Raw genomic sequence first — 24,549 nt, forward strand, 5'->3', positions numbered from 1 at the left:
GAGGACCCCCGGAGGAGATCTGGCCTCGATCCCCCTCTCGGCTTTTCCCCTCTTCTCCGGCGTCACCTCAGAAAAGGGGAAAAAGGGGACCGGCCTTCCGCCGCCGCTGCCTCGAGAAGGGAGCACCGCTCCGGCCGGCGGATCGGAGGGCACTTCATCTCCCCAGCCGCCTGCGAAAGAGAGGGAGGAGCCGGGAGGCGGAAGGGAACCGGAGGAAGGGGGAGAGGGAGAGGCACGAGCGAAGAGGCCGAAGCCTCTGGAAGCCCCCAGAAGGAGCCCTTACGGGCTGCCTAACGGGTCGGATCCAAGTTCGGGTCCGAAACCCGTTAGGCCCAAATAGCCTGAATTGGTTTGGGTAAATCCAATAAAGGGTTGATCCAAGCCCAATCGAATGAAATGGGTCAAATTAAGCCTAAATAGCGTTGGGCCTGAACCTGACCGGGCCTGAACGAACCCAATTAAGCAAATTGGGCTAAATCTGGACCCAATTAAGCTCAATTGAGCTAGGGTCTGAACCCTATTCATGTCATGTTGATCCCAGCAGGCCCAATTAATCATAAATCAGGCCCAAACCCTCTTATTAAAAGCCCAAATTAAACCATGTGGACCCAAATCGACTTTAATTGAACCCTAAAGGCTTCAAATTAGGTGAATTAAGTTAGGCTAAAATCCTTGGTTAAGATCAAAGCAAGTTCATGGTAAAATAAAAGAAATTCTATAATAGATAGAGGTTAACGTGATTCTCATAATGTGGTTTAGGAATCAAAGATCTGTCATCGGGCTGACTTAAGGAATTGGATAACAAATTATTGTAAGTAACCTGTTCTAATCCTACGTTGGATCATGTCATTAATATTTTGTCTAAGTGTTATTCAAGTACATACTTCATGAATGTTATGTTATGAAAAGTAAGTAATCTGTCTTAATCCTATCGTAGATCTTGTTTTACGTTTTATAAGATGAACCAGTGTTTTTTTTATACAATTTGAATTGTATGCATGATTAGTGAAGAATGTAAGTAACCTGTCCTAATCCTGTTATGGATCATGTCATGTTATTAATGTTTTTCTAAGCATTTATTTTAAGTATATATGTTTCATGCATGATATGTTACAATGCATAAGTAACTTGCATGATCTCAGAAGCTATGGCTATGTATGCAACATGATGATACTGATAGTTTAATCATGCATGTAAGTTTATAAAGTCTTAGCTAGCCCAGAGGCACTATAATGGGCTCAAAGATGCTACTGAGAATGACTGAGCCGCCAGTGGCTGAATAGTAACTGAGCTGCCCCGCCAGTGGCTGAATAGTAACTGAGCTGCCCCGCCAGTGGCTGAATTGGAATTGGGCCTGCCCCGCCAGTGGCTGAATAGTAACTGAGCTTGCCCCGCCAGTGGCTGAATAGTAACTGAGCCTGCCCCGCCAGTGGCTGAATAGTAACTGTGCTGGCCCCGCCAGTGGTCGAGTCTGACTTCGCAGTAGCATCCGAGAGAAAAAGGACCACGGCATGCCGGGGGCATGGTTTTATATGCATATATTATGAAAATTTTGTGATTTGTACTACTACCTTGTTTAAATTGCATACTTATTATGCCAGGATGATTATTAGATAAACATGCATGTCAGCTTCTCAAAACCCTGATTTACATGTTTAGTCTACTGGTTGATCCGGTAGGATTATGCAGGATTACTTACTGAGCCGTGTAGCTCACATCTGTTTATGTTTCGTTTTCTTTCAGATCCTCACCAGTGATCGCCATCAGATATGTTTTTTTTTATTTTGTTACAGAGCTTCGTATTTTTGGAGAAGCTTATATACTTTTGTATATTTGAATAGCATAGAAGTTCTGTATTTTTGGGTTTCAAACTTGAAGGTTGTACTGCAAACTTTTAATATATATATAAGGATGAATCCTTTTTGGCTACCTGTTACCCCTGTATGAGGCTGCGTGCTACTGTGGGCGATAGTCGGCAATAGCACGGCCGTGTCACGGACTTGGATCCGGGGCGTGACAGAGGGAGTGTTTTTTCTGTGGCAAAGTAAGTCGATTTTTTGAAGACATTTGATATTTTTAATTTCCATCTGTTCTTGCTATGAACTTTTTTTAATGGTGTATCATATTCAATGTGCTATTTGCAGTGGCTTCATTGTGGATGCATCACTTCAAAGTTCTCATTTGATTTGCTTGACAATGGTGGAGTTCAGTGTATTGGCTGCCTGAAGAATTCAAAAGTTTCCTTCGTAAGATTTTATACAATATATGTAGTTTCATCTATATGCTTACATAATGTGTGCATACATACATTCGTATTCACTTAAGCGCTCAAAAAGTTTGATTAGCAATTTTACATTCCAAAAAGCTCGACGAATTATTTTTAAATAAATTTTTTAAAAAATTTATACTTAGTTAATTTTGGAAGCGGCATGGCCGTGAGAGAGGAGGTGGGCGTCATCTTCTCGGCTTGCCTCTTTTTTTTTTGGCTATTTTTCTTGATGGGAAAGAGGAGTCCATTTCCATATGTTACTTGGTGCCTCAGGGATCGATGGGGCAAAATTGTCCCCCAATTTAAAAATGATAATTAATTTATATCATATTTATTTAAATATTAATCAAAAAATAATTTTTAATTATTAGTATCCCTTCAATAAATCTTAGCAAAAATGGAAGTCTAGTCGATTGGCAAACATCCTTATTTTTTGAAAAAATAAATATGGTGATGTATTAACTCTCTCACTTTTACTCCAGTTTCATCTTTTATTCACTTTATTTATATTTTTCTCAAATCACAAATCGATCAAACTGTTTCAGATTCATCTGTATTTAAAGTTTAAATTTTAAATCACATTTATATCAAATATTTTCTATTTTGCATGGCATTTTTTTTTCTCATAGGTCTCCGCGACACACTTTATGTAATACTATTTTTTGTTAAAAATATTTATGTAGTTTGTCAAGGATGTAATTTAAAAAATTATTTTTATTTATCAAAAAAAGAAAAATGCTCCATCTGTCCAAAAATCTATCCAAAATTTTGTTCAACCCATGATTTTTTCTAAACCATCAGGGGCAAAGTGGGTATATTGGCTCCTAATAAACCACCTATCCATCATGTTGGGCACTAAAAAAAAAAATAGATTAACACTATTGTCAAAAATATTATTAGGTAAACATAGTAGTGTTTTTTTGAATAGCTACTCTTTGTTTTTTGGACTACTAGACGTATTAGGTAATTAGGGATTGGTGATGATACCACATGCGCTCTAGTTGTGCAACCAGCATTAGAACTACTACATTAGCAAAGTCGGTGATGTCTAACCTTTTAATTATTTATTTTAAAAGTAAAAACTAGGGTGGGCTGCAAAAGAGTTGGGCTGACTCGTGATCGACCCATCCTTGACTTAAGCTGATGCCCTGTAGATTGTATTAAGTTCAAAAGTTGGACTCACTTAAAATCTTGTTCAAGTCGGTTATATTTTTCTACCTTATTTGACCTAACCAAACTCATATATCATCTAGTTCTCATTTAGATTAAAAAAAATAGGCCTGATCCAACCCAAACCTAATTCGACACGGTACAAAATCCTAAATCATATAGACCTCCTTCTCTCCCACTTTAAATATATTTTCTAATTTATTTAATGAACTTTCATTTAAACTAATTTCTCTTCTTTCATCCCAACAACCACATCTCATTTATCCATTCTCATTTAATTATATTTTTTCATTATTTATTTTGGTGGATTACTATTTATAATGCCTTTATATCAATATATATTTTAAACTTATAGATTGTAAACTTAATAATAATCAAACATTAGGATGAAATTAAAAGTTTTTGAATGAAAATTTAAATTTAAGTGGGTTCTCTTTAGTTTTATTATTTTACTAATTTTATATTAATTATCTATTATTATATTTCAACTACAAAAGAGATGCTACAATGTTTTTGATTGGGTCCAAGTTATACCTGTCCTCGACCACACTAGAATGACCCGCCGGCTCTAAAATCCTTTCCGTGGATCTAACCTAATTTGATTCAGCCAGCTAATAGATTGGGGCTAAATCTAAAATTATGATCCAGATTGTGTCAGGTTCAAGCATGCCTGTTTGGATTGGTTCTGTTTGCAGCTTTAAGCAAAATGGGATAGGTTAGGACAATATTGCAAATATGGGGAAACCTGGACCTTCCATGGAAAACATTAGAACCCCCTACCAAACCGATGATTTCTTGGCATCTCCAAGGGCATTTTCATTAATTTATTTACCCTGTTTATATAAAAGATCCAAGAGAGAGAAAGGAACGGAACGAGAGAGACAGAAAGGGGCTCGGGGCCGAAGGCGGGGAGGGAGACGGATTTGAGTTTGAGAGAGAGGGTCCGGAGGGAGAGGGATTTAAGATTCGTTTATACTCCTCCGTCCCCCGCTGTTAAATCGCCGCCGCATGCTGGCCGGTCGCCATGGTTTCCGACCAGGAGATCGCTAGCTGCGTCGAGTCCCTCCTCCGTCAGTCCGACCCCGCCACTGCCGTCGGCGCCAATCTTAGCTCCGTCGTCCGCCAGGTCGAGGCTAAGCTAGGGCTCGACCTCTCCCACAAGGCTGGCTTCATCCGCGACCAGATCGAGCTCCTCCTCGGCCCCCCTCGCCCCCCGCCCCCACCGCCGCCCAACCAACAACGCCACCTCCTCTACCCTCTCCAGCAGGGCCACACGCCCCCTGTCTCCTCCCCTTTCCCCCACCAGCCCGGGCTCGACTTCCAATACCCGCCTCCCCTCCCTGCCGCCGCGGTCGTTGCCGCCTACCATCTCCAGCAGCAGCTCCAGCAGCCGCCCCGGGCGGCCCCCACCACAGTCCGGCCTGCGGCTATGCCGGCCCCAAAGGAAAGGTGCCTCCTTTTTGCTCCTAATCCCTCCTTTTCCATTAGCTTGCTTTATCTTGCAGTAATCCTCTTTTCTGTGGATGGAAGTAGGTTTACTGTTTGAGTCTCTGATGGAAAGGTGTCTCCTTTACGCTTCTAACCGTGTAACTATTTGATGTGTTTTGCCTTGTTTTCTTTTCCGAAATCTTCTTTTCCAGGATGAAAATAGTTGGGTTTGTTCGTTGGGTCTACTGAGGTCTTGGTTTTCTTTTAATACGAGAATCATAATCTTCTGACTATATTCAACGTGATTTTGAGTTAATAAGCTCTTTTATTTATTTATTTATCTATCTATCTATGTTTGCGTGTCGCGGCTGTTTTGTGGGGCCTTTAATTCTTGCTTAGCTACTGAATAATATAGAAAGAACGAAATGAGATGAATAGGTTACTTTTGTAGTTTGTGATCAAGAAATTTTCTCCCAGTTTAGGATAGTGGAATTTTCTCTTAGTTATCCCATGAGGATCTGATTAATTAATGTTTTTTGGATTAAGTATTTTCATATAGAATGTTGGGTGAAGAGTTCAACTTGGTTGTGATGGAGGAAGGGTAGGAGGGAAGGAGAAATTCTTTAAGTACAGCTAGCAAGTTAATTTTTATGTCCAGGTGCACCACAAAGAGTAAAGTTTTGTCTGTTTTCTATGATCTATAGTTGCATCCTACCTTGCTATGATCATTATGTTTCGACCAATATTGCTTGTGAGGTGATACAAGTTACTCAACATCTACACAGAAGCTGATTGATGTCTATCAAGACTCAAAAACTGTCTTAGTTGGCTTGACATTTTTGATGTTTCATTCAATAAGATTAGGAAAAAAGGTAAAACATAGGAAGAAAGGAGAAAAAAGGGATTCTTATACTTTATTGTTTTAAATCTTTGGATATATGGTTTTTAATTTTTTAAGTTGTAACCCTGAAACTATCAAGACTTAAAAAAACAAGCTGTAACTATAAAAATAACTGTACATATGTAAAGCTGAATATAGATGTGAACCTAATAGAGAGGTTACTGTTGTACCAAGTGTGAAGTACCTTCATATGTTTATAATCTAGGAAGTGCGAAAATAAGATTGTTTTGGCATGTACTTTATTTAATTTTTCTAATCCATGTTAAAAGATTACGATACACCATTTGAAGGGGCTTGATCTCTTGATCTAATTTGCAGTCAATAAAACTTTCGATTTGATCGAGGAGAAGGAAGAATTTTCTTAATCTGCTCAACTCGAATCTCTCAAAAAAAATTTGAAAAAAAAAGATAAAAAAATTGATGAAAGTAGGGTTAAGATCCCCTTTTCTTCATTGATTATTCTAAAAATTAAGATACTTAACCTCTATTTATAATAGCAAAGTTCGTTCTGGCACAATTCATATCAAATTCCTCTTCTAGTTTGAATAGGACTAGCTTTTCAAAAATAGACATAACTAGTAGAAATAAACATGACAAAGCTAAAATTCTACCGAAAGTATATCTCAACTCTTACATCGACTTTGCTTTTTATTGCTCCACCTAATTATTCCTGGATTGGAAGATATGTTTGGTCAAAATATTTTCTAAAAAGAAAATTTTTGGTTTGATCGGCCAATTTAGAAGCCCAAATGATAGAATTTTGTCATAATTGCTAGCTATGCTTCCCCTTTAGAAGGTGGTACTATATCATAAATCTTGAAAGGTTATCCGATTTGAAAAAAAAAAAAGATTATCTCAATTGGGCGTTATATGGTCAAGTTATGACCTTTAGAAATTTGGCACGTGATCCAATTGCCTAATATGGCTTGTCTCGCTCTTGGACCGTGTCCAACCCTACCCATTGTGGCCTTCTGAACTTACGATAGCACATGGTATGATGACAGGTAAGAAGAGTTCTAGGCCTCTAAGGCTCTCTCTTAAGTTCTTAATATAATGGTTACCATCATCCCAGATGCTAAGTATTACAAAGTATATTATAAATTACAAAGTACAAAAATAAGATCACAACGACATATGCCTCATCTAAATGCCTAGAAGATTTAAGCTCATATGTTGCAGATTCAAGCTCAAATATTTTGAATCCACCATTCTGGAGGGGCTTGATCTAATATGTCCATAGACCCGTTTTAACCTTCTCTATAAAATGTCTTTTGAAAAACATCCTGGCCTCTTGCATGACTAAAAATCCCCAAAAACTCTTGTATGCCTAAAAGGAAACTTTCTTTCTCTTGAAATTCTTTAGGCTATATTGTCCAATGCTTATAATTCTATAAAGAATTGCAAAATTTAGGTTTCATGTTAACAAATTGCTTATCAAATTTTGGACTGATCATCCATATATGCTGAATCTATTGGCTATATTTACTTTTGGAGATGGATTGAGCACGTTAGTACTTAAAGTTTCAGTAATCAAGATGCTGTTAGTTAGTTACAGGGCCTAGGAAGCATGTTTAGGTCATGGCTGCATTGCACTTAGGACCTTGATGGTTAGCCTTGCCATAGTTGTCTTGTTGGTGGTTATTTGTTTTCAAGGTTGATAAGAATATCCTAATTAATCTGCCCAATTGCATTCATGAGTTCCAATTTTAAGTTTTCTATGAGGACATGTGCGAGTGTGTTTAGTCTGGCATTGGTTGTGTGCTTGGTAGATTGTGGATACTTCTATGGGGACATGAAATCCAAAGAATACCTTCTAACTAGTCTTTTTGAGTGAGGTCCTGGACGTTACAAATGGTATTAGTTCAGACTCAATTTATGACCCATGTGTGATTAGGAGACACTAGCCTCATGAGGACACCAAGCTTAAGTGTCTGTGTGAGGACCGATGTAAGTGTATGTTTAGTCTCATATTGGTTATACACTAGGTAGATCTTGGGTACTTATACAAGTCAAAAAACCCAAACAATTCTGTTCGGCTCTTTTTTGGGTGAGGTCATGGTCATTACATTTCCTTTTATAAAATGACTATTATACAAGCATGTGCAATTGCACATTTAGAAACAAAAAGTTTTGGAGCTTATTAGCTATTTGAATGGTTTGGTAGTATGTAATTTGGAAAGAGACAAGATTAAAGAATGGGGCATTGTTTTTCTAGTTGCTCTAGTACGCCATTAAAGTTATACTTAGAGAAAAGCAATGACAATTTTGGTAGGCCATAGATAGAGCCATGATCCCAACTCTTTATAATATGATACATTGTTTTGTAGGAAGCGACCAACATTTGGGTCTCTACTCCCTCTCTCTCTTAGTCTCTATCTCTCCCCAAGTCGCCCCTCCCCTCTCTCTATCTCTCCCCCCGCTCCCTTTTCCAATATATGAGCTGATCATGGCCTCCTATTCAAAATATTTCAAGGTAGGTGTTCGTGTTTGTCCTAGGCTATGCTTATCTATCTCATTTAAGGAGAATGTTTTAAGTTTTAAAAAAAAATTCTTATAGATTCCATCTATTAACTTTGTGGTGAAAATATCTTTTACTTATTAATTGTGCAACTAACAAATCTCATTTGTAATTCCAGAAGCTCAAGTAAGAAACCTAATTAAATATCTCTCTCTCTCTCTCTCTCTCTCTCAAACACGCAAACACTTGCACACACTCATTGACGCACCTCAGTTGGTTTCAGTTACTATCTTGCTACCAATGAATTAATCATTGCTATCCATATATGAGAAAGAAAATCAGATTTTTATCCCCTTTCCTTTTCCATGACTGCACCTTTTTTTTTAAAAAAAAAATACTGTCTGTTAAGGAAATTAACTGAACAAGAGCCACTATCTTCATCTTTTCAAGATGACCTGTGATCGGAGCCCATATTTTAATTTCCAAATCTTTGCTCTGTCTTGCATCCTTTCCTTTAAATGTGAAGGGGGTGATATGTTTAGAAAACAAATATCCGTCGACTATTTAATGAAGATATATTAGAACAAAGAAATTTTTTATTTAGCAAATCAAATTCTTGTATTTCAATCATAATTTTTAATATTTAATTTTTTAGGCATACATACATGTGCTTGGGTGCTATTGGTTTGCTTATGATACCCATAATGTTTCAATGTAGGTAAATTGCTTGAGGATTTACTTTGTGTACTTGTATAAATTAATTTCTTAGTGACTTATAGAGGAAATGCTACAATGTTGTCACTATTGGGGATAAAACTGGCATCTCATTAATTGTATTTTTCAAGGAAGAAGGGGAGGAAAAAACAAAAATCTTGTTGTTTTCTGCATATGCTGATCACAAGTAGATAAGAAAATATTCACTAGCTCTTTATCAAAGTCAAGTTCTTTCTATTGCAAAAGCAAAAGATAACCAAAAGTTGCTAAATTTTTTGTTGGATTTCAAGGGAAGCTCATATAAAAAAGACACAAAATTTGCTTAATGCCAACCTATATTACAGGATGGGTTACCCAAATCAGGACGTAAAATCAACATCGAAATTACTAGGATATAAATTAAGAGCTCACATGCTTTGAGTTTGCTTAAACTAACATAATCCTTCAATTACTTAAAACTCACCTAAGGTATCCTAATCACATAGAAATTGTATTTAATGTAGAGTTTTATTTTGAGAAAGAATTCTACCTTTAGTGGATTAAAAAATATAAGCTACTTGTGGACTACAAATGCAACTCAGAAGTGTTGGACAGTCCATAGACCATAAGTAACTCAAAACACATTACTTGTGTATCAGAATTCAGTCCCCTTCTAATTTATCTTTACACCACGATTTTTGACTGAGTCTCTTATATGACACACATTCTCTATTAAGTTGCAAGAAATGATGATTAATAAATTAGTAATGTCATACTTGCTCGGGTTAACCATTATCAGGATTTTATTTTTATTACTTCCTTTTCTTTTAACTTATGGATGGTTAAATAAAATTAGTGACTAGGATCATGAAGAGAAGACTGACATCCATTGTTACTGTCTCATACCATTTGGCTAATGATATGCTGCTGATTTCTGCAATCTAAATCATGGCAGTTAAACTGGGTGTTTTTTTGATGGTAATTGTGCTTGAAAATAATAAACCATCCATATGACTGTGGCTGGATCTTTTTCTCTTGTTCATATACATGCATTTGTTTAGTCATGTGAAAAATAACTATATGGCAGTGTTTAAAGTATCAGTATGGCAATATCAATACATGTAGTGGTATCTTACCGCTATGGTACGCTGCCATACTGATACACAGTACACCTACTGGGGCAACTACAGTAGAATTGAGATACTATACTTGCATTGATATGGTATTATACCAAGGGGTCTATTGGCATCAGTGTCTCATTGATGCCTTCAATCCATAGTATCTAATATCTACCATTTCTTGCCCTCAGTTTGGTGAGTGAACCTCCATTAATTTCTATGGTAAAACCCCTCCATAGAGTGAGAGAAAGTAGTCGAGAATGAGGAAAGATAACCTGGAATCTCTAAGAAAAGGAACTGGTTCATATGTTATCCACCCTGAATTTATAGTTACGTCTATTCTTACGTACAAAGCAAGATAGAAGGTTTTGAATATACCTTCATTGCTTAGAAGAAATTCGAGTGTTATATTCCATATAGTAATTTCAAATTAGAATCAAATCTTAGAATGTAGGTCGCATATGATTTTCTACAGCAAATGAATTAAGGGAAGACCTGAATCTCTATTTCCTTGGTATCAATTTTACATTTTGATCTTTTGCAAATCAGCTTTACATTTTGATATTCTGCAAATGCAGGGGATAAGTCATATTGACTTGACACATTTTACCGACTTGCATTGGACTCCATGCTTTCTACACATTTTGATGTCTTCTTTATTTTATTGTATTTGAGCTGATTTTTGGCACTTAGTTGATTTATTGCAGCGCTTCTACTGGAGTTAAAAGAAGGGGGGGCCCAGGGGGTCTAAATAAACTGTGTGGTGTTTCACCTGAACTTCAGGCCATTGTTGGTGAGGCAACCATGCCAAGAACTGAGGTTCCATTTTCAACCATTTTTGCCTTGCGGCATTAAGTGCTTCTTTATCTCCTAGTTGCTATCCATAGGAACTTATTGTTTTTGTATATTTGGAAATACTGATCATGCTTATTTCACTCAGATTGTGAGGCAGCTATGGGCATATATCAGGAAAAACAATCTGCAAGATCCTAATAACAGGAGGAAGATCATCTGCAATGACGAACTTCGTCTAGTGTTTGAGACAGACTGTACCGACATGTTTAAGATGAACAAGCTGCTGGCTAAGCACATCATTCCACTTGAAACCACGAGTATGTTATCAGTTTTAAATGTACACTATATTTAAAGGCATGGTAGCAGGGTTGAAATTGGATCTACTTCTTATTCTTGCAGAGGCTGCAGAACCAGACTCTAAAAAATTAAAGACTGAAGATGTGGTTGCCGCAACTGAACCTGATGCTGGTCAATATCCTGTGGTTATTTCTGATGCATTGTTTAAATTTTTTGGTTCTGAAGAAAAAGAAATGCCTGAAATTGAAGCTTTTAGGCGTGTATGGGACTACATAAAGTCTAACCAGCTGGAGGTATCAATTATATGCAATGGCTATGCATTTTTTGGATATCATTTTAAATAACCGATATCATATTGATGTAGTCTCAGGGCTTCATCTTGGACGTAGTTTATGTTTTTTGTTGTTTCTGTGTTTTCCATCCAAATCCATATTTAGGCTGGAATTTTCAGTCGAGATATGTACTAGAACTGCCAAGCAAAAAAGGTTCGTCTAAGTGTGATAGGAAGCCTAACCCAACCCCAAACTAGCACATTTAATTGCTTGAGCCTTGGCCTTTTTTCAATGCCCACGACCATCACTCATTTCTAGGAACAAAGGAGGATGGATGATAGTCTTGGAAGTAGAATTGTGCATGTTGAATGTATGGAAGCAGGGGGGAGGATGTTAGAAAAGAAAAAAAAATATACAGCATAAATATGCAGAAATATGTAGAAACCGCACAAAAAAAATACTGTTTACATGAACAGTAACCCGACCTGGTTATTGTTTAGGGAACAGTAACTCGGCCTATAAAAAGAGAGGACAACAACTAAAAAAGAAGAAGCAAAAAATTCTAGAAAGGTGAGTGCCACTATGGGCGAAGCTTTGAGAGACCCTTTTTCTTCCACTTTCATCCTGCTTCTTACCTATTTGTTCTTGGAGCCACTTTCTTGGCCCCATCATCTTTTATCTTGATACCTTGGTGGAGCGCGGCCTGAAGATTTTCATTGAATTGGAGGGACCAAACTCGCAGAGGTAATTATCCGACTAGTTCTATCACCATGTTTTGCCTATCCCTCGTTTCTTCGTCCATCAATCATTAACTCCACCCATCATCATTACCATCGTTGCCATCTATCACATCCTTGGAACCCGAGTTTACTGGCAGTATTTTTTTTATTATTCTGTTGTGGTTATTTTCAGTTTGCTGCACTAGTTATATTTCATTGATTAGGCTTCATTAATAAAATATTCATTATGTTCTGTTTTGCGTTCACATACCTCTATGATGTTCTTTTGGGATGATGAGTATTTGCTGAAGTGTCTAATCAATCGCACCATAATTAATTATTATGAAATCAATTTACATCTGTAGTAATCGATTATAGGTTGCACCACATATGTTCTTCTCCAAAGAATGGTGACACACAAGGGTTTGCAATTATTTTTTTCAAACTGTGGTTAGCAGGCTTTGTTCCAAAGTAGGGACCTACTTTACTTTAACTACTTTAGAAGGTCTTTGCCTTCTTTCCTTTTTCAGTGCAGCTCCATATTAGTAAATAGTTGTAATCAGACTTATCTCCCTTATAAAAATGTTTGTTTTTTGATTCATGACCTTTCCTATTTTGTGTTCTCCATAAATTTTCATATGAAAACTTCTGCTTGCACTTGTGTGATTTTAGTTAGCCTCAATATGAGACAGTGAGTCCACCATCATAAAAATGAAAGAGAAGGAACAAGAGAGTTTGCAAAAATATTTTATAGGGAAGATTTGTTTCCTCAGATAAATATGCTGGAACTTTTGACCAGCCTCTTACTTGCCCTCCCCTCCCCCTCCCTTTTTTTCTCATTGGGTATTCTGATTGCATAGAATTTAAGTCATTTTTTAAGACCAAGAAAATTTGTTACAATCAGGACCACTTTTGGTAGCTGGTGAGTTTTAATTTATTTTTTTTGTTTTTTTCTTCTTTGGTTAAGAGGTGGGCCCCACATCAATGATTAGTGTAACTAAATTTAGGTACTGTTTGGCATCATTGATTTTTTCTGTTTTCAGGAATAGGAAAATGGAACTTCTGCTTCTGTTTTTTCAACTTTTTAAAAACATAAGCATGTTTAGTATAGTTATTTTTTAAAGAGAAAGCATAAATATGGCCGTGGTGGTGACAATGATGATAGTGGTAGTGGTGGCAGTAGTTTTATGGTTTGTGGGTTGGGGGGGGGGAGTGTGGCAAAGTAGCAGCGGTGATGGTAGCAGAGGTGGTGGAGGTGGCGACTATGGCATAGTGGAGGCAGCGTTAGCGATGTGGCAGAGGTGTGGTTGTGATGGCGACGAATGGTGGTAGAGGCGATGGTGATAGCGGTGATGGTTGCGATGGTGGTAGTGAAAAATATTGGTTCTTTTTGTTGAAAATATTGAAAGTAAGAAATTTCTTATTTTCATTTTTCTAGGAATAATGTAAATGACTTTTGATAAACTAAAAAATCAAACAATAACACCAAACATGTTTTTCGCCTCAAGTTTTTGTGTTCTTATTTTTAAAGTAGAAAATAATAAATAAAAGTGATCCCTTAAAAAAAGCCCTCAGTTTCTAATTTTTTACTAAGAACTGATTTGGCACTCATAGCTTTTTGAAACTAAGGACAGCTGTAAATCATTTCTTAATTTTAAACAAATATTTCTAGAATTGGATAAAATTTCTAATGTGTTCTTTTTCCTTCTTCTTTTGTGCTGGGTAGATTCCATGTATTTGATCAAACTTTTTTTGGATGTATGATTCACTCATTTGATGTTCCAGTCTAATAAGAAATCCACTCGTTTTGGATTTACATCAAGATTGGGATTATGTAATTTTGTTGTCATCCAGCTTAATGCCCTCTATTTTGCCACCAGCCTACTTGCAAGCTGTGGTCCTCTGTTCTGTAATGCCAATGTCACCATTTCATGTGTTTCTTAAATATATCTGCTGTTGTTTGAGGATTCTTATAGAGGCTGGACCATTTCTTTGATATTTTTATCTAGTCCTTTAAAGACTCGATCATGCCTTCAGCATTTACCATGTCATGTTCTTTGGCATATTCAGTCTGTACTCTTTAAGGCTACAAATTACACTATTGAAAACTTCCCTTTAGACATTCTTGGAGCAGACCTACTTTGCCATCGCTGTGTATCATGGAATATGTTCGATCATCTTCATTGGGGTTGTGCATTTTTAAGCATCTCTTATCATTTTCTGGACTCCATCCCTTCCCTGTGTTCAATTTGTACCGATGTTCCTTCTGTTCTTTCCTCCCTGTAAGCAAATGTATGTATATCTTTTGGTTGGTTCTCCTTGTTGCAAGTGCACTCCCTACTGCAAGTTTGATGGGCGATATTATGGAGTCCTTAGCTTTTACTTCTGCATGTGCTTCAGTGCCTCACGATTTTTATATAGTTTTGTTAACAAGGTTTCAAGTACTGATGCCTGTGGTGGGTGCTGGCCACTGTCCAGTATGGCACATGGCTTGCTGTTTTGGTACACATGCTCTGCTCTGCAGAGGTTAAAAAGGAAAAGATCTGATACCTTCTTGTCTAAAGTGAAAATATCTACATTACTTTATGTAGGCTGTTGCCTTGTATCTGAAAGTAGTTTAGACTTGATATTTTACTTTTTTTGACGTAATCTTCATGTTAACACTGTGACTTGGAATGTCTAGAACATTGCACCTTCCACTGGTTATCTTCCTCCTTCTGCTACAGACACCTTCTTGACAAAGACAACTACTATTTATAGATGGGAATCTACTTCCATTGTGCTTACAAAGTTGGACGAAAGCTTCGTGCTCAACACATTCATCTATAAATTCATCTGTTTTATTGGTACCAGTTGATGGCAATGCAATGATCACGTGTTTCAATTTCTTTTCCTATTGCTCTTATTGGTTTCATGAACGGTAAAATTGCAGTTCTGCAACTTGAATCACATCCTATTTTTGTCCATCTTTGATATGCAATTAGGGGAGGGGGGTGGAGATGGTAATCAGGCATCAATTTACAACTGCTGATCTTATATCATGATCTCGCATTTATAGTACTTGCAAGAGCTATCACGTATTCATGCAAAATGTGTTATTTTAAACCTGGGACCTCTCCCATATGGAGTGGGGTGCCCGGTAAGCTAAGTCTGGGTGGCACAGGGCTGATATATATTTCTAATGATGTATGTTTTTTTAGACACTATCTGCAAATGCAAATGTTCACATACAGAAATGCACATATATCAAATTCTGCAAGATATCTCCAGATATTATTCTATAAATTCTGGCTATAACGAGTCATCAAGATTTTTCTAATCCGAGTTTCTGTTTCCTTATTTATATTATTATTATTCAGAGTAATTTCAATCCTGCCCCTCTTGGAGTTGGTTTCTATCTTAACTTGGAGTGTGTTTGCTTTAACTTCTTGTAGGACTCAGAGAACACATTGATAGTGTGTGACCCTAAGCTTCAAGAACTTTTTGGATGTGAAAGCCTTCCGACATCTGGATTATCTGAGATGTTGGCCAGCCATGTAGTCAAACGGTCATGACACAGGTGAGATTAACTGGTTAGGCCATCTGTGCCTCCATGCATTATTTTTCTATTGCATCTTAATATGGCACTTCTTTCTCTAGATACATCATCATGTTCCTTGTGCTGCATTTGGGATAATCTTTGATGTGTTATGCAATTGCTATCTATTTTTGTCTTTTGGATTAATCAGTTGGAGGGCTGTTATGCTTCTAGGACAGTTTACTGTTATAATTTATTTAACTGCTCAAGCTTTCCATGGATCAGTGGTCCTTCGCAGGACCCCGGATTACCGGGAACATGACTGGGTAATGTGGTTTAAGCTTTCCATGGATCATTCTTGACATGTAGGAAAAGGCTTGGAGCCTCAGGCTGATTTTATGATGAAGGTTATGACAGTGAGATGATATGTGTACCATGTGAAAAGTTAACACAGATAATTCTGTGATTCTGCTTCATTGCTGAAGGAGTGTTTTTTTTAATATATATATATATATATATATATATGGGATGCCATGATATGCACGAGTCATTATCTTCTGCATATGATCGACTAGGACACTTGTTCTGGCACAAATTCAGTGTCTACATTCTTTAATTTGGCTACCTGATATCTTGAGATGTCATTATGGATATGCATATGTACATATGTACATACACAGATACTTTGTCGAGTATCCGCCTGAGATGATGTCTTTTTAGGTCAATTCTGGATGTACAATTCAATTTTGGTAGTCATTTTCCATTTCAGTTGGAAAATGCAGTAGGATGTTTGGGTTGAGACTAGAAAGCATACATCAAAATTCAGTGTGCAATTTGCATGAGAATAGATAGATTGTTTAATATTGTTTAAATGCAGGTGAAAATTGAATTCCTCTATGTGCTTAACAGAAACTGGTGTTACCTTGTTGCAGGATAAGGTGTCAAAAATGTTGAAGACCAGGATAATACAAATTATGCATTCATTTTCCAACTTAAAGAACTCCTGTTTGTGAACTGATGGCTGACCTGGTAGGCTGTCTTTTAATCCAGTTAGGCAGGATCGTAGTTCAAGTCATGCGCAGAACCATGTAGCTGATCCTAAATTTATTGTGTTTATCTAGAGATACCTGTTTTGGTTCTGAATAAAGAGAGTACATGAAAACAAGTCGACTACAGTAGAAATGAGAAATGCTAAGATGGATGTGGTAAAAATAGAAAGAATAATAAAAACTGAATATATTAGAGGGGCTGTAGGAGTTATATGAAAAGAATAAAGTGATGGGAAATCAATTGAGGTTGTATGGCTATGTACAGCAATCTGAGGAGGCTATACTAAGAAGAGATACTTTAGTTTGTATTGAATGTTGTAAGAAATGGAGGGGAGTATTTAAAGTAACATGGATGGAAATTGAGGACATATATGAAGAACTTGGAATAACATCAGAGATTTTTCTAAATAATATTACCTGGTGAATGAGAATTTATAAAGTTGACCCCAAGTAGTTGGGAAAAGGTTAGATTGTTATGGTTGTGGATCCGAGAGGTATCTGATTTGATGGTTTACTCGCTACAGGTTTAGTTCAGAATTCAAAACCTGTTTTTTCTAATTAATTAAATATGCTTGGAATAATATGAGAATGTTCCTTTTTATTGATCCACACATTTCGATATCACATTTTGATAAAATGTTATAGCAATAACAAGGTTCGCATCAATTGCTAAAGAGATAAACAATAACATGACAAGTAATATTTTAAATGAGATCTCGAAAGAGAAGACAGAGGTAATGACCTCATGGAATTTATGGAATAGAAGCTTCTGTTAGAACTTCTTAATTTGCTCCTTTTTCTTTTTCAAATTATACCGACAATAATCCATCTGGTTTGTTTTGTACCAGTTCACAATACGCTCTTGATTTATTGAAGTTGGTAAATGTGGTTATGCAATTGACTTCTGTAGTGCAACTCTTGTGTCTTCCCTCAGACAATATCAGTTTTTTGGTCATATGGCTTGCTTGTGCCAGTTTAAGATGTTTCCATATGCAATACTCTGCAGGACCGTCGACTAGATTCAGGCGATTTAACTTTCAGAAAATCGCTTTAAGTCGGTTAGTTTGTAAGAATAGAACAGATGACTATTTTTGTAATTTAATTCTCAAGCTTCTTTTGCCGTTGCTACATGAGGGCGATGATTGGCACGATCTGTATATTCATTGTGAAATGGATTCTATAGCCTATGATTTATTCTTTTTTACCCAAACTGATCATTTTTCTGTTAAAATGACCAAGACCAGAAGAAATCATTGGCTGCCTTTTCTCCTTTGCTTGCAGATGTGCAGCTTCGGTAGCGTCAAGTTCCTCTAACAGTACAGTATAGAAAACTTGATGAAGAAAAAACCGTTTTGTTCTGTGCTTGATTGCTTGTATGTTTTATGTTAGAAACAGTAGACTATACTGGGGGCAATCTGTAATTACTTTTAGGTCAGTGGTGTTGAAAATGATGATAGTTGGTGTATTGTTCAGGGATTCTATCAATGTCAGTCTTCAGGTTCCCGTACTTTCACAAACTCTGTAAAGGAAAAGATTTGAAGCAAAGTTGATCCCGGATAGCGACTTGAGTGTCTTTGCCCTCTTGATGTCAACTTTTGTTGCAACTGATTGATGCACAACCACTGTGTATATCTGTGTGTAACGTGGACGACTCAGAAATATTCCCATTACAGCCAAGTATAAATCTGTCATCTGGCTGTTTTGTAAAGCATACATCGCTTTTTCTTTGATAGCATGTAACTTCGTTATATCTACGTTTCCCACCTTCCTGACAGAATAAAAGAAAACTTAAAATCTCATATAATATCATGTCCGTGGCATGCACAGTGTGGTATGATACATGAAGAGTTCAGGAAGCCCAAGGTAATGGATATTATTTCCACACTTCAATATTTGATTCTTTTTTTTTATTAAACAAAACTATTTTCTTTTTGACCAGTTGAAATAAATGCCACAAATTCTTTAGCATCTACAATTACTTGGAATTCTAGTAAAGATAAAACGTCAAAAGCATTCTGAATTGGAAGCAACCAAATGTATCTTGATTGTAAGTTACGACTCCATTCCAGTGGCAAAGAAAAAACATCTAAAACACTGAAATTTAAGCACTCTTGCTTAAAGAGAGTCTCTCTCTAAAAGATTAAGCAAGAGTCTCTCTCTAAAAGAAATAAGATGGTTAATTCCATGAATTTTTTTTTATGAGGTATAACTTGCAAGTTTTATAATCAATTATGGATTTATTTTTCTTTTTCGTTTGCAAGTATTGAATGTAAGAGCTCTCATGTCAAGAACGTGGGCTTTTCTTGGCAACACCGTGGGGACCTCTTTCTTCCTGTCGGGCCGCCTCCACAGCACCCCTCACCATTTTCTCGTGTGATCCATCCATCACCTTTGTAAATTTATTGCAGTAGTTATGACGGGTGAAATGATTGCACTCAGTGGTGGATCAAAATAAACTAAGGCTTGTTTGGTTTGCGGAAAGCATTTTTTTTTAGGAATATGATTTCTGAAAAGCAAATTTTTTTGAAAGAGTATGCCTGAAAAAGTACTTTTGGCATATTTGGTTGACAATAGAAAAGTAATATATTTCCGGAGTGCTTATGTTTAGTCGACCATCCATTTTTCTGGAAAGGTTATGTGTAATTTCTATTATATCCTTAATAAAAATTAGTTCTTTAATGCCTCTTTAATGCTGAAGGGCTTTTTTGAAAAAAAAATAAAAATGGAGTGATTTACGTCTCAGGGAAAAGTAACTTTTCCATATTTCTCATGGAAAAGACTTTTCCATGAAACGAGAAAATCATATTCCTATGAAAATACAATTTTTTCTTCTTTTTTCCTTTGAAAACTCAAACCAAACAAAAGGCATCTCATTACTTTTTCGTTGACCACATTTTTCCCTCTTTTTTTTCTGCAAACCAAACGAGCCCTAACGGAGGTGTCGTTTGGGAGAGCTGTTGGCAGTAGAGCTTTTAAAAGTAGAACTTTTAGAAATTGAACTTTTATAAAAAGTTATTTGTTATTTGGTAATTATATTTTTAAAATGTTGTGTAGCTTTAACATGTGTTTGATAAACAAAATAGAAAATTATATTAGTATGACAAAATCGTCATAAAAAACATTATATAGTATTATACAACAGTGCATAATAAAATATAATATGTATTAATATGTAAATATATGATATAGTATAATATTAATGTATTGTAATATAATATTATTATAATACAGTAATATAATATCATATACTATAGCATAATAATTTAATATAATATTAAATTATTTAACATAACATATCAATGTATTATGATATAATGTAATATAATATTATATTTATAGAATGATACAATAATAAAGATATAAAATATTATAATTATTAGCATAAATTAATTTTCCATCCTTTCTATGATTGTTGGATAATATAACATAATATTAAATTATTTAACATAACATATTAATGTATTATGATATAATATAATATAATATTTATAGTATAATACAATAATAAAGGAATAAAATATTATAATTATATCATATAATATATTTTGTGTAATTATTCTATTTTATTATGGATATTTTGGTCCAAAAAGAAAAAAAATATTATGATTCAAAAACAGATGTCGGATAATTTCTAAAAGTGCTTTTTCAGAGAAGCTCCAAAATGGAGCTTCTGAAAAGCTAAAACAACTTTCTAAAAATTTTATCAAATATCTCTATTTTATCTAAAAGTATTTTTGAAGGACGAGAAAGTGTTTTTTGTCCCTCCAAAACTCCCACAAATGGGGTCGTAAGTCGTGTGTCTTCGTTTGGAGTGGTTTCCGTATAAACAATCTATTTAATTAGTAATCTTGCCATAAAAAGAAAGAACAATTTTTATTTATTATGTGGAGTACGGATCCTGTATGGTTTATGGGCCGCGCTATGCAGTCTTTGATGGCTGCCATTAGAAAATAAATATCAAATAAGACGGTCCACGAACACATATCATGTATGAACATGGTGCGTGCTATTTGATAGTCGTCAATCTTTCGATGACTGCTATCAAGGGCCGCACATCTGTGGTTGTATTTTGTAACATCCTATACGGTTAGTTACCAACAAAAATCCTATAGTCAAGGGTCACAACAATTTTGTCTCTAATCCTTGGCAGTCATCCAAGGATTAGATACTTGGTAGATGCATATAACCCAAGGATAAAATTGTCCAGATGTTGACGCGATGGTGGTGGTACACACCGATTGTGGTGACAGGAGAGAAGGTGGCGGTAGATATCGATGTTAGTGACAGGAATGATGGTGGCGGCAATGGCGATGGTGGTGATATATATATCTTTTAAAATATACAAAATTATATAAATATTTTCAAAAATTTGCTATTTACATGTATACCTAATAAAATACTTATTTTTTACACATATCCTTTTTTTTCTTTCTTTTATATATATACACCCATATCATACCGTTAAAAAATAAATGATTTAAATTTGAAATGATTGAAACACCTTTATATGTAGATGCATAAAAAGAAAACTTTATAAAGATATACATGCAAATACCAACTTTGTAAGGATATTCATGCAATTATACATATTTAGGAGGGTATACACTTTAAAAAATCTAATAAAAAATGATCAAAATTCAGTAAAAATAATTCAGTGGTCCTTAATAAAATAAAGAAGGCAAAAAAATATTAATATTATCACGTTACATTATTTCATATTAATATCAACTCTAATAGAATGAATCATGTTGCTTTTAAATTTAATGAATTTTTTGAATATATGCTTTTCTAAATATCAGAAATTGCATGTATACCTCCGTAAAGTTGTTATTTGCATGTATACTCTTATAACTTTCTTTTGTATACCTATTCATAAGGGTATTTCAGTTATTTTTATTTTTAGGCCGTTTAAAAAGAATATACATATAAATAGTAATTTTATAAAAATATTTATATAATTTATACATGCAAAAAAATTTAAAAAAAATGGTGAGATCCATTCGCGGCTCTAGCAGCTTAGCTATGAATTGGAAACAACTAGGTTCAGATTTTTTTCCTGAACCGCCTGCACCCCATAGCCCAGCTAGAACTATTTGAGAAGGGGCCCACCACCTTATCATTTAAGATAATATTTTTCTTCTTTAGAAACTTTCCAACAGAGTCATGGAGGAAACAAGAAAGTCACATGCATGAGACCCGTTACACTTTTAAGTCCTTTACCAATAATTTACCAAAAAAAAAAAAAAACTTTGCTGATAGAATCCAACAGCAACGCAACACAGGCCCCAATCGACCCCAGAAATGAACCCCACCTCATTGGGCGATTGATCCTCTATAAAGTTGCGATTGGGCTTCTTTTTGGGTTGTTTTTCGTGTCTGGAAAAGTATTTTTTTGTTGCAAGGACCTGCCAAAGTTCTTCACTCTGCTTTTTACTTTTTTTTTACCCTTCTTTTTATCTATCGCTTCCACGCCACCTTTGAATGACGTCGCTTCGCTTGTCGGACGCCGGCAATGTACTCAGCCGCGTGTGCCCACGATCATCTCGCCAACGGCGTTGGAGAGCGACGTGAACCACAAAAAAAAATACATAAAAAGGGTGACGTGGGACAACGGAGAAGGACCCACAAGGGAGGGAAGTGAGCTGCCGATACGTGGGAACCTTCGCCGGACTGGGGCCCACTCTAATGTGACGCCGGCGAGTCTTCCGCCGCATGGCACGTTCCGAGGCTTCCATTCTTGGTCATCTCAAGAGACTCCAAATGAAGCTCCAAACGTCACCCTACATAGGTGGGATGTATATAATATATGCCCAAGCTTTTTGAGAGGGCGAATTGCATTCCTGCTTCATTTTAAAAGGAAACGAAGGAACTCGAACTAATCTATCGTGGTCCAGGATGGCCACTCGTTTAGGCCACGGGTTGCATCAATAATCACTTTAAAATGAATACAAGAATTTAAAGTGCTTCAAGAGCTCAGCAACACGCAATGAACAATGTCATGAAATCAATCATTTCTTTTCTCTCTCTCAAGATTTTGACGTAAAATTTATCCTGCAAGCTTTTTCTAGCCGAACAAATAGACAATTTAATCTTCGTTTTAAAGTAGGGATGGATATAATAAAATTTTCGATCTTTGCGGAGGAGAAGGAAAAGGAAAGATTAGGTGAGTTTTCATTACTCGGTCAATTGATGAACATCATGTCCATTTCACCCATCTTTCCCACCTACTCCAAGTGAAAAATAGGAAGTGCTTGGCGTTATTGTAAAGTCCGGCATCGGGAGGGATACGGGTCAAGAAACCTGCATTAAGCGACTGAAAATGTAGTTTGATTGAGTAGGCATCCGTTCTAACCCTAATAACACTCTTATTGTTTTAAATTCTTTAATGCCTCATTTTAGTCAAGGATCAAAAATTATAGAAAGCTACACTTAAATGTATACAATACTATACTGATGTAACTAGCATTGTAAATTGTCACTATCAAAAACATATATTCTTTGATCAAATTTGTTTATCTATATTTATATTTATGTGAGTGTGCGAAAGTCATTGAATTTTTCTATTGCCTATATTTCAACAACGACATTTAAAATAAACCAATGTCTTATATTCTATGATGTTCAACATTTTCTTTTCAGTTTCTATCACATTTTAAAGAGCTAGAAACAATAATGAATTATCTACCAAAAAAACGAGTTTGCATTTTTAAGACATATAACTGAAAAAAGAATCATGACAAATGAAGGCAAACCAAAACGCATTGCTGATTAGACAATGTTATACATATCAATCCATCTAAAACCAATATGCTACCAAAAAGAAAGGAAAGAAACTGAATCCTATACCCTGATTTTCCAAATGTCCAATCGTACATGCCGATGCAAAATGGCTAATAAGTATCTAGCAACTAAATACATATGTAGAAATTTTAAGCTCAACCTTGTACAAGATTTATTTAACATATCTACAATCATCACTTATCGAGTCATCAATACCATCCAAAGCTGTTCCAACTTTCTATGATTAGCTTAGATTGACAAACTTCATAGTTCTTGCTTGCAGTTGATCTAATGTTAACATCTTTATTATTTTTCTTTCTTTTTATTTTTTTTTTAAAATGGACCCAAGGCTCATATTAAAGATACTTGTCATTGATGAATCCAACACCTAGAAATCAGATATGTATACCATCGACCGCTCTCATTAATGATGTTGGATTGTTGGCTAACAAGTAAATTATAAAATAGCAGAAAATCTAAAAATATCTAATTCTTTTAAGTAAGTTAAGTAGAAAATAAATATTTAATATATAAAAATTAAAAATCAAAATAACAAGTAGAGGAACAATATTAAATTATATGGAATAATGCAATGCAAGAACTAGTCCAGACTGGATCTAAATAAATAAGATTTTTACTACTAACAGAGTTCATCAATCTCGTAATTTAAAAAAAAATAAATGCGAGATGATTAATTATTTAATGTGCATCATCTGGCCATGTAATATGTACTAAATACTAGATGTATATCGAATAAATTTACAGTATATATCAGAAAGTCGACGAGTACGTATCACCGATCATATAGCATATATTAGTGAATATGATATTCTGAAAACTGTATATTAATTTACTTAAAGGTTATGTATTGAGTTGATAGATGACTAATTTGCTAAGTGTACATTATTTGACCGTGTATCATATAATGATGAACACCATATTCTAAAAATTGCGTATCGATTTACTTAAATATGTATACTGGTTTGCTAAATAACTAATTTATCTGATATGTATTACTTGACCATATAATATATGCTAGATTTTTTTTTATTTTTTTAATTATAGAATTGGCTACTCTATTAG

At 35.5% G+C, this 24,549-nt stretch overlaps 1 protein-coding gene across 3 annotated transcripts; it reads left to right on the forward strand.

Moving 5' to 3' along the window:
- The first annotated feature begins 4,296 nt into the window (after nucleotides 1-4,296).
- On the forward strand, nucleotides 4,297-18,485 carry LOC103713562 (formin-like protein 18). Of its 3 annotated transcripts, XR_003386871.2 has the most exons (7): nucleotides 4,297-4,888; nucleotides 10,745-10,856; nucleotides 10,978-11,149; nucleotides 11,232-11,422; nucleotides 15,555-15,679; nucleotides 16,570-16,666; nucleotides 17,968-18,440. XR_003386871.2 is itself a non-coding variant. In XM_008800539.4 (6 exons), the coding sequence occupies exons 1-5, from the start codon at nucleotides 4,464-4,466 to the stop codon at nucleotides 15,672-15,674; spliced, it is 1,020 nt and encodes a 339-aa protein (XP_008798761.1). In that variant the 5' UTR covers nucleotides 4,297-4,463; the 3' UTR covers nucleotides 15,675-15,679; nucleotides 18,160-18,485. The 3 variants fall into 3 exon arrangements, 2 of the variants coding, with proteins under 2 accessions (XP_008798761.1, XP_008798760.1); XM_008800539.4 differs by lacking the exon at nucleotides 16,570-16,666 and having other exon boundaries at nucleotides 18,160-18,485; XM_008800538.4 differs by lacking the exon at nucleotides 16,570-16,666 and having other exon boundaries at nucleotides 4,299-4,888.
- Nucleotides 18,486-24,549: the final 6,064 nt, after the last annotated feature.

This window comes from Phoenix dactylifera, chromosome 1 (assembly GCF_009389715.1).
Source record: "Phoenix dactylifera cultivar Barhee BC4 chromosome 1, palm_55x_up_171113_PBpolish2nd_filt_p, whole genome shotgun sequence".
Taxonomy (NCBI): Eukaryota; Viridiplantae; Streptophyta; class Magnoliopsida; order Arecales; family Arecaceae; genus Phoenix; species Phoenix dactylifera.

What these genes read in the sequence shown, in the direction of transcription:
- LOC103713562 (XM_008800539.4), top strand. Translation starts at nt 4,464, where the DNA reads ATGGTTTCCGACCAGGAGATCGCTAGCTGCGTCGAGTCCCTCCTCCGT. An exon ending in ATGCCGGCCCCAAAGGAAAG is followed by an intron (nt 4,889 to 10,744) that starts GTGCCTCCTTTT and finishes GATTTATTGCAG; the next exon opens with CGCTTCTACTGGAGTTAAAA. An exon ending in CAACCATGCCAAGAACTGAG is followed by an intron (nt 10,857 to 10,977) that starts GTTCCATTTTCA and finishes TATTTCACTCAG; the next exon opens with ATTGTGAGGCAGCTATGGGC.